Genomic DNA, 11,199 nt, shown 5'->3' on the forward strand with positions numbered 1-11,199 from the left:
TTTTGTGCGTGTTCATTTGTCCCGAATGGTGTGCATATCAAAAGTTGTTATGTACTTTTCTATGAGCAGGAAATTAATGATTTATACAGGTTTTGTGGCTGGTTACTTCAAGCATTTATTTCACCTGGTTTTAAAGCCACAGAACCTGTGTTAACCATGATCATCCCAGATTAAAGTATGGTATGCCTATAATTGATATATATGCTATAACTTAAACTGCATTTAGCAAACGTGTCTGTTCCACTGGCTGTGCTGCAACGTGCCCTGGGGGGGGGGTGCGCTGTTTGCTGTTATTCGACTCTGCCGCCTGCGTTAACTACTACTACATAACAAAAACACGGTAGTGTCTAGATCCCATGCAGTTTAGGTAATTTTCCCATCATGCCCTGGGTCCACGTATACCTGGAGGGGGAATATAAATCTGTGGCGAGCGAAGCGAGCCCGCGAGGGTACAATGCTGCAAAAATAAAACAAAATAAACGACACCTACATGAATTACACATAAATTTAAAAACGTTGTGAGGGCATCTAACAACTTCCGCCCTCACTGAACGTCACTTCCTGTAACCTATACTGCATGGGAACAAGTCTCTACCATAACAACACAAAATAGCAGCAGCACCAGTGTGTATGTAGTAACAGAGAGAAGCAGCCTCCGCCCATACCCCGTCAGGCACGATCTGCCATTCGATTAATACAGTCTGATGGTGTGCAACTTTTGTGTTGCTGCAAGTGAGGCCGGATCGGCAGTTGATTAGTCGAGGCTCCAAGAGGCGCCACCGGCGGGCAGTTATACACAGTATCAGCGGCAGCGTGGGACTTGGAGGTGTCACTCACTTGATATGGCGGCCAACGTAACCACTAACCCCTCTCAGTTGCTCCCGCTCGGTACGTGTCTTGTAGTCACCGGCACCGCTATGCTGCACTTAGCGGCGTATTGTATGCATGTCGTTTCTGTCCCAGGCTAACTGACGTGTGTGCTTTGTCTTCCCGCAGAGCTGGTGGATAAATGTATAGGTTCCCGCATCCACATTGTGATGAAGAGTGATAAGGAGATCGTCGGCACCCTGCTGGGGTTTGATGACTTTGTTAGTATCCTTTCCAATTAAGTGTATGTCTCTCTCCCTCTCACACATCCTGTGTAGTGGCAGGAGCATTATATAAGTTATAATATGTAGTAGTGTGTGTGGGTTGTGACTAGTTTCCCCTTCACTGAAAGGACCCGGATGTGACGACATGTGATGGCTGAAGTTGTTTGATGCTCTTACAGCGTTTTTTATTTCATGGTTGCCTACCTGACCCTCTCCTTTAGGGAGAAAATGCTCTGTTCCTGGACTTCACTGGTAATGTAGGATTAACCTCACCTGTGAGGAGCTAGGTAATTGATAAGAAAGGTTTCACCACAGGTGATGCATTCTTATCAATTACCTAGCACCCAAAGGGGTGATGTTAATCATAGATTACTAGGGATGGCCATCGATGGCAATTCTGCAACTGGCCATCGATAGCGCTTAACTATGCAATGGATGACCATCAATATTTTTACATATCGATCGTCATCCATTGTATTTGATTGGCCTGTGGTCCAATCAAAATATGGGGCGGGGCTATGTGCTGTGTCCCGGCACTTGGAATAGCAAAACGATGTTGGTACTTGTTTCCTAGCACGGCACCCCCGATTTTGATTGAAGTGCATCTTAAACAATCGCATGCAATATAGCGCCATATGATGCAATCCGATTTTTAATTGTACAAGCACCCTAATGGGTGCTTACAATGTTAAATGCACCCCCACTATCAGCGCCACCGCCACTATCAACGCCAACCCAAAGCGTGGCGAGCCCGCGAGGGACGGTGGTACGCATCCTCTGACCTTTTCATACTATCCTCACTTTCCACGTCGGCGTGGAGTTGATATTAGATAGTGTGGCGAGCCACTGAGCCCGAAGCGTGGCGAGCGGACACGGAGTACTTTACATGTATTCCGCATCCCCTCGCGGAGCTCGGTGGCTCGCTGCGATTGCCACACTATCTAAGATCAACTTCATGCCGACGTGGATAGTGGGGGTATGAAAAGGTCGGAGGACGCGTGCCGCCGCCCCTCGCGGGCTCGCTGCACTCGCTATGAATCGGGTTGGCGTTGATAGTGGGGGTGGCGTTGACAATGGGTGTGCATTTAACATTGTAAGCACCCATCAGGGTGCTTGTACAATTAAAAATCGCATCGCATGCCATTTGCTGGCAGTCGGGATTCCGAGGTCTGTCTCATGATTGTCTGAATCGCACCTGTCTGCTGCTCATACCACACCCATACAGATGGAACCACATGCTTAATTTAATCTGTCTCTTCGGGGGTCAATCCTATTCTGCGTGATGAACTCGCGGCCGCTCTTTAAGGCTATTTGCTATATTCAGACCTGAAGGGTAAGTATTCAGTGTATATTAATGGGGTTAAACTGCAATGGGACATTGCACCTTTCATGCTGATTTGGATCCTTCATGTTCACATTCAGGGGATACCCATAAGCCACTGCTGAGTGACACTGATCTTTACATTTTAGGAATAAAACTTTGACTGTAAATCATGTTTCAATATATCCTGACTAGAGGCATCTTGAATCTAGTTTAACCACATTTTGATAGTTAAGTCTTGGATGGATGCACACCTAGATCACAAGAAGTATTCTCTAAGTATAACCAAATTAATACTTTGATATTTTTAAGATTCATTATTGATTTAAGTTTGTTCTAGTTTGAACTATGCCATTATTTTAAAAAGAAACAAAGCAAAGTTATAATAAGCCAAAATGAACGTTGGGAAAGGTTATCCATTCCATTCAGTTTTAGTTATTAACATAAAGCCGTGGTTTCCAAACTGGGGCACTTGCAGGTGTTCCACGAATTGGTGGCCCAGTACTAAATAAACTTTTTATGATCAATGTGCTCATGGCTGCTAATCATAAAATATGTGGCCCGGCAGAAGCATAACCATGCCACCACCACATTTTAGTTTGGAAACCACTGACCATTTCCCGCTTTCCCTTTTTTTTTTTTTTTTTGTGTACAGTCTTAAATGCCTTTCCAGACAGCAGGAATACATTGGGTTTGGGGTGATCTCTAAAAGCAAATTTTTTGTATCACTGGCTAGAAAAGAATTATAAGGATTGGTATCCAAGAAATAAAAAAATCTCTAATAATATTTTAGTGTGTAAGTGCTGCACTACATAATTGCTTTTGTTTTTTCTTTTGCCAAAAAAAGTATTTCTTGTTTTATCCTTTACATTACCGTATAGATATGGTACTGGAAGATGTCACAGAATTGTAAGTACATTTATTATTTATTCTCTGTTATTTATATAGCAGACACCTATTCCGCAGCGCTTTACAGAGAATAGTTGAACATTTATATCGATCCCTGCCACAGTGGAGCTTACAATCTGTTCCCTACCACATGTACAGGCACACAGACATTGTAGGGTTCGTTTTTTTGGAAGCCAAATAACTTACCAGTATATTTTTGGATTGTGAGAGGAAACCCACGCAAGCACAGGGAGAACATACAAACTCAGCACAGTTAGGGCCATGGTGGGAATCTAACCCATGACCTCAGCACTGTGAGGCAGTAATGCTAACCATTACACCGTCCGTGCTGCCTCAAACATTTTAAACTAACACTTCTATCTTTTCTACGTTAACTGAATATAATGCAGGTGATTATTTTAAATATTATTTTTTACCAGTAAATGTGCTTTTATTAGGTGTGCTCAGTGGCATCACTACTGCAGTGGGAACCACCCCCAGGTGTCACCCACCGAGTGCTGACACCAAAATGCTGACTCCTGCTCAGTAATACCCCATTCACACAGGACAGGCAGAGTGCTGCACTGTAACATTACCTGTAGCACCTGGCTCCTGTCATAGTGTAGGAACCATCACTGCAGCCGAGAGTCACCGGAGAAGCCCACACCTAGGGGACCCCTTGAAGTGCCAGAAACAGTGGTGAGGATGTGAAGCCATGCCTCCTTCAGTGAGGCCACAACCCCTTTTTTCCAGCGCATGCATTTGGCATCCTTATTGATACCTGCTGCCGAAACAGGTGTCACAGGTTAATGACGCCGCTGGAGGCGCTGCTCCACCATAGGAACATTTCCAGTAGCACCAAAAGTTTGTTTTAAAGACCATAGATATAAGATTTAGTAGTTAGGAAGTCTCCACAAAATTTGTGAAAGTTCACCCATGAAGATCTGTAGACAAGCACCCTGGAATATGTTTTAGGTGTTGGATCAGCTACATATTATGATCTAAAGCAGGCATGCCCAACCTGCGGCCCTCCAGCTGTTGTGAAACTACACATCCCAGCATGCCTTGCCATAGTTTTAGCATTCCCTAATATCAAAACTGTGGCAAGACCTTCTGGGATGTGTAGTTTTACAACATCTGGAGGGCCGCAGGTTGGACATGCCTGATCTAAAGCATAATTTTAGCACACAATAAGGTTATACATTTGGTAGATACTTTAAGGGGGTATTCAATTCTGTGCTGGGTTTTTAGTCAGTGGAAAAAACTGCACTTTTCACTGTTTTTAGGCTGAAATTTACATTCAACCTATTCAATTAAAGTGCTGATTTTTTTTCCGCTGTCATGGCTGAAAAGTGGAACAGCAAATTTACTCACGATCCACTTGATTTTGTCAAAATTTGCATACATTTTATTTTCCAACCTGGTCTAAAAAACATTGTTGGGGAGTCTTGGGATTTTTTATTCCTCATAGTGCTATGCCTTAATGATTTGAATAAGTGATAAATATCCAACTTACGTGAATTATAACCGGCAACTTTTTCCCTTTATCTAAATGTGTTGGTGGTGCTCCCAAGAGTCTTGGTAAACTGTACAAAAAGGGAAAGAAAATAGTTTTTGTTGTGTTTTTTCTCTCTCTTCTGGTGCACAACTTGAATGTGTATGAATACAAGTCGTGCCCTAGACAAAGGTCTTCTTTCCCTGTTCTTTTTTTCTAAAAAACATCACCCCTTTTAACCCCAACATCAATAGGCAGTTGTGTAAATCTGGGACTTGCATTCAAATGTACATGAATGATTTTCAGCCACATTTGATGCTGATTCGATCCTGATGCGCTGCATCGAAATCGAATAGAAAAATTGGACGCTGCAGGCAAGACCAGTGGCGGAACTAGCAACTGGTAGGCCCAGGTGCAAGCATATGCTTTGGGCCCCCACTAAAGAAAAACAAGGTGGTTAGTATGTTATTTCAGTGAGTGCCCATGGCTGTGCTCACCTAACAGCGTCTTCCTCACATGACCCCCTGTGTGCCCCAAATGGCCCCACTGTCTCACTAACATGCCCCTCCACAGCAACATGTTCCCCACATCACTACACTACATCCCTATAAATGCTGCATATATCGTTACACAACATCACCAAAATATGCAGCAATACGTAACTACACAAGATCACCACAATACATAACTACACATCACCGCAATACATACAGTAACTACACAACATCACCACAAGTTGCTGCAATACATCACTACACTGCCAAAATCTGCAGAATGCAGTGCCCCTGCCGTAGCCCACATCTTCTATCAGCCCAGCTTCTGCCTGCTGAACCAATTCTGTTAATGTAAATGTAATAACACACCATTTCTCCACTGACTTTGCCCAGATCTCCATTCCCCTGTAACAAAGCATTTGACAGCTGGGCAGACCTGGGATGGGTCTAGTCCTCAGAATGGTAGGGATTAATCGCGTTAGGTGGGAAGACGGCATGCCTGGTCCTGCAGAAACTGTCCCCTAACTATGGCTTCCCCTCCTACATCCTGAACTGCCCGATCCTTAGTTATGGGTCTGTAGTGACTAGCTGGCTAATGTACTTTAATGCAGAGGCAGATATAAAAAAAAAATGACAGGAGGGCACTGTGATTGGGGAGCATGGTTGCTGGTGTGGCCAGGTCGGGAGTATAGATGTAGCCACGATATTATCGTAAAGGTGGGAGAGAAGGAGGAATATTGGTAAAAGGAATAGTGGGAAAGAGGAGAGCAGAAAAGAGGAGGAACAGTGGGAGAGAGGAGGAATAGGCAGGTATTCAATACTTTAATTCCCCTTGTGCAGCGAATCCTGTTTTGGAATCGCTGCACAATCGCCGGCTTCCGGAGGGCTGCAGCCCTCCCTCACCCCCTATTCAACACCTCAGGGGCTTGCTGCCCCTGGCGGCGAATTTTAACCCACACACACCCCCCCGGCGAATGCCGCAGGGAGCCGGAGGATGGCTGCAGGCAGGGAGATGGAAGCCTCCCTGCCTGCGCCGGATACTGTGGAGGTGAAGGAGGGCTGTCGGGGACACAGGGAGAGCCCCCTAGAGCTGGCAGGGGGCTGTGTTAGGGAGCCGCTACACTGGTCCCGATCGTGCATATGTAATGATTGGGATCAGTGTGCAGTGAATATATGAATATTAATGAGCGGCTCCCGGCTCGGCCCCCTGCTGGTGAATGTGTAAAAAAAAATAAAAAATTAAAATATATATATGTGCTGCAAGGACATGAATAAAAATAGCATGCCCCTTCACAGAAAAAAAATCAGATTTTTTTACACCAAAATAAAAAACACTTTATTTTCAAAGATCACATTCCAGTTCGCCTAAAAAAGATGACGAATGTAAAATGGAGAATCCGGGGGAAAATCACTGGAGAAAGCAGTCCTCCACTTTCAGCATTTTCACTCTCGGCGAATTCCACTAAAAACCCCATTGAAAACCACTGGCGAATCGCGGAGAATCACAAACGGCAAATCGCCAGACATTCGCTCTTCATTTGCAGCGAATTGTGTCCATTGAATAGGGCGAATTGTTTTTTCTGTGAGAAAATTTGCTGTAAACCCGGCGAATTGCCTGATTCGCCAGAAAATATGGTGAATCAGAGGCATTGAATACTGGCCATAGCGGGAGAGAGGCGAGGAGGAACAGTGGGAGAGAGGAGAGGAGGAACAGTGGGAGAGAGGAGAGGAGAAATATTGGGAGAGAGGAGAAATATTGGGAGACAGGAGAGGAGGAACAGCGGGAAAGAGGAGAAATATTGGGAGAGAGGAGAAATATTGGGAGAGAGGAGAGGAGGAACAGCGTGAGAGAGAAGGAATAGCGGGAGAGGAGAGGAGAAATATTGGGAGAGAGAAGGAATAGTGGGAGAGAGGAGAGGAGGAATAGTGGGAGAAAGGAGGAATAGTGGGAGAGAGGGGAGGAGGAATAGTGGGATACTGAAGAGTAATAATTGTGGGAGATGTCCCCCGTGGGAGATCCCCACCACCTCCCCCACTCACACTGTTTTGATACAGCCCCCCCTGCTCTCCCACATTCAGCGCGCACATGGTAATTCTACCTATCACAGCTTGTCAGCTGTGACGTGGTCAACCATCCCAGTGAGGCACAGCACGCAGCTGTAGCGACGATCTTCGCACAGCACAGTGGCTGGGTCTTTCACTCGGGGCACATCGTTCGTGGCAGCGGCAAACGGGTCTCCCAGCTCAGCGGCAGCAGGCTGAGGCCATGCCCACCGCTGGGTGCTGTCCTCTCCCGCGGCGGCTCCAGGTATGAGGTGGGAGCCTGCTGAGCGCGTCCCAAAGTCAAGCTCCACCCCCCCCCCCCCCCCCGTCGCAGCTGAACTTGCACATCATTAATGGGAGACTGCAGAGTATAGGCAAATATGAAGTTCACAGTTGTGGGCCCTTTCATTGCGGCGGGCCCTGTGCAATGCACCGGCTGCACCGCCGGTATTTCGGCCCCTGGGCAAGACTTTATAGTAGAGATCTGTACTATATAGTCCAAATCAAATGCTTTTTGCTTGCCGTTCAGCTTGATCCCAATCAAATCGCACCATGTAAACACCCCTATAGGATAATGTGATCCATAACTTGCAAGGCAACAAATCAAGAATATGCTGGTACACCGTTATATTGGGATTTAAGTATTTTGTTGCATACCATTCAGTTCTAAAGTCAGTTTCTCATATATATATGATGGACAGATGAATGCATGTAAGGCCTCGCTATTATACTTGGAAATGTGTGCACACCTTATTCGGTTTGCTTAGAAGCACTTATTGGAATTATGCAAACATGACCCTAGGAGGTGCTATTTTCTCACTTATCATTTTAGATTGATTTGCTATTTCACAATATATTTTCAGGTCTTGTTCGGACTAAAATTTTCAGTCAATTAAAATGCTTGTGATTTTTATAAACTAGTTACTATATTTGTAACATTTATGCGTTTTAGTGAGATCACACCAGAGGGAAGGCGAATTACAAAGCTAGATCAAATCCTGCTCAATGGAAACAACATAACCATGGTAAGATACAAGAAACTATTCAATAAATATATATATATTCCCATTTTTCTTAGCACTCAACTTACTGATTTGCAAATGCAACATTACAACATCTGCTTGTTTGAGAAGGATTAGTGTTAAGGTCCATACACACTGGGCGACTATGCCCAGTGTGTATGGACAGTGATTGATCGCGTTCATCGCTGGGGGGAAAGCCGCTCAGTGCATACACACTGAGTGGCTTTCCCCCTGCCCAGTGCCAACGGAGTGGGGAGGATGCATACACACTGTTGTTTTGAGCGACTTTCAGCTCAGTCACCCAGTGTGTATGGGCCTTTAGGCTGTAGAGGGAGGTTCACTTATTAATATCTATACACTTTAGAATAATTATGGTGTGATCATGGAGCAAATATCAGCTAGCCTACATTGCATACATCTATGGAACAGCTTTTGTACCCTCAACCGATATTCAGGGCTATTTGAAGATGTAGAAAATATTACAAATCCATTCATTACTAAACCTCCTGTTTGCACCTTTTTCTTTCCTCTATAGCTTGTACCTGGAGGTGAAGGTCCTGAAGTTTAAATTCACTTTGGAGCCACAACGATCCACAGAATCTACTTTTCTATATTTTTGTTTAAGACTCTAAATTCTTCAGATTATTGAGTTGAAGCCTGAGGCGCTAAAAATGAACAAACTGAAATATTTGTTCCCCTCCTTCATACTGGAGTGTTATTTTTTTTTCTGTATGTACAGAATGACTGTATTGAAAGTTGTTTTCTAAATGTAATGATTTTGTTTGTTTTTTATGAGAAAAAAATAACCCTGTAGTTTATTGTTAGTTTGTCGATTTATTTACCAGATGTTAGAATACTATGCAAAAGAAAAAACACTGCACAAGTCGGAATATGTTGATGGTGGTTTTTCATTTTTATTTAGTATTTTTTCATCAGTGTACTGCCTGCGTTGATCATTAGCAAATGAGTTTACAGCACAAGAGGGTTATCTGTTTGTCGTAATAGTCCTGTGTGGGCTTGTGCTGTATGGTATATCATTAATCCGAATACGTGTAATAGTCCTGTGTGGGCTTGTGCCGTATGTTATATCATTAATCCGAATAGGTGTAATAGTCCAGGTACAGAAGTATGCAGTGTATAATTTACAGAATATAGTACAGCTCTTATATACTCTCCCCTCATTGGAGTCCAGATGTATCTGCTGAGGGTGCTCCTCAATTCATTCACTCTTCAACCCCAATAATTATCACCTCACCAGATATAAATAATATCAAATTTACTTTCAGAACACTCTATGTAAGGATTTGTATTTATGTCCAGGAACAAATCTGAAAGATAGGTCAAAAAGTTGACATGGCACTGCTCAACACATTAAAAGTTCGACACATTTTTTTTTTTCTTTTGAACTTTCATACTGTGTCATCTATATGGAATCCAAATGAGAACACTAACGTGTCCTGAGACATATTGACCTTTATTCAAATCTGATCGCAGCACAAATTTGTTCTCAAAATGGGCAAAACCATGTGCACTGCAGGTGGGGAGAATGTAACATGTATAGACAGTTAGATTTGTGTGAGTTATTTTGTTTCTGTACAGGGTAAATACTGGCTGCATTATATTTACACTGCAATTTAGATTTCACTTTCAACACACCCCACCCAAAAGTAACTATCTGCATATGTGACATCTGCCCCACCTGCAGTGCACATGGTTTTGCCCATTTTGAGAACAAATTTGTACTGCAATCAGATCTGAATAAGGGCCTAGGTGTGAAGCATGGCAAGTGAACGCGGTACACCTATTCAGCTTTATCAGCTTAAATCTACAAATTTACACAAAAAGTAACTTAAAACAAAAAACCTAATCTTGACTTTTTGTCTACAGTATGTTGACTTTGTGACTGTCAAGCTTTTGTGGTTGACTAAATTACAGTTGATCCTATAATACCCATTATGTCCATACACTTGTGATCTATCACTAATAGTGCTGATCTGTGTAGTATGTAGCCATAAGCTGTGTACACACAGGGGCGATAGGGGCTGAAATCGCTGGAAATATAAATCGCCGGGTGTGCGCTCCCGTTTTCAGCCCCATTCTAATCGCGACCAGCTGATTACCTCTGCGGCACCACCGGCAGAGGTTCCCTTTCATCAGCGACCATCTCTGGTCGCTGATGAAAAGGAGAAACTGAGCAATATATTGCTAGCAATAGATGGCTGAGCAATATATCTCCCCCGTGTGTACGGGGCTATACAATACATCAATCTGCCGAGGTGTAATGGTTTAAACCAGACTTGGCTAAAGCACCAGTCTAGATCATCAGTTGTCTGTGGACATAAAATATGTGCACTTTCTGTTACATTCCCCGACTCTTGTGGAGGGGGGTCATACTTGTTGCCAAGGAGGGTTACAAGCATGTTGCAAGATGGCTTAAATCAGGGGTGGGGAACCTCAGGCCCGGGGGCCGTATGCGGCCCCCGTAGCTGGTCTGAGTGGCCCTCCCACCCGCCTGGCAGCTTTGCCGGGAGTCAAGTACAGGGGAATTTTTGCGAGAGGTTGGTAGTTCTCGCGAGATTCCTCTTAATCAACAGCAGCTGGAGATTGTCAGTCATATTTATCGGCAGCCGCTGGAGCATGGGACGGCTGCAGCAGGACAAATTGTAAGAGAAATTTTTACATATGGCCCCCAAAGGATTTTTACCCCATACAAAGGGCCCTTGGCACAAAAAAGGTACCCCACCCCAGTGGCAAACGCAGGATTTTCAGAAGGGGGTTTCCAGAGGGGCGGAGCAAAGCACGGAGATGGACACTTAGGTGACCCAGTATATGCCGGGTCAGTTAA

The 11,199-nt window shown here is 44.2% G+C and overlaps 1 protein-coding gene across 1 annotated transcript; it reads left to right on the forward strand.

Moving 5' to 3' along the window:
* The first annotated feature begins 596 nt into the window (after nucleotides 1-596).
* LSM5 (LSM5 homolog, U6 small nuclear RNA and mRNA degradation associated) lies at nucleotides 597-9,178 on the forward strand. The gene is made up of 5 exons (XM_083188440.1): nucleotides 597-888; nucleotides 997-1,092; nucleotides 3,294-3,321; nucleotides 8,285-8,357; nucleotides 8,890-9,178. The coding sequence occupies exons 1-5, from the start codon at nucleotides 843-845 to the stop codon at nucleotides 8,920-8,922; spliced, it is 276 nt and encodes a 91-aa protein (XP_083044566.1). The 5' UTR covers nucleotides 597-842; the 3' UTR covers nucleotides 8,923-9,178.
* Nucleotides 9,179-11,199: the final 2,021 nt, after the last annotated feature.

The sequence above is a fragment of the Crinia signifera genome, chromosome 5 (assembly GCF_055691185.1).
Source record: "Crinia signifera chromosome 5, ASM5569118v1, whole genome shotgun sequence".
Classification (NCBI taxonomy): domain Eukaryota; kingdom Metazoa; phylum Chordata; class Amphibia; order Anura; family Myobatrachidae; genus Crinia; species Crinia signifera.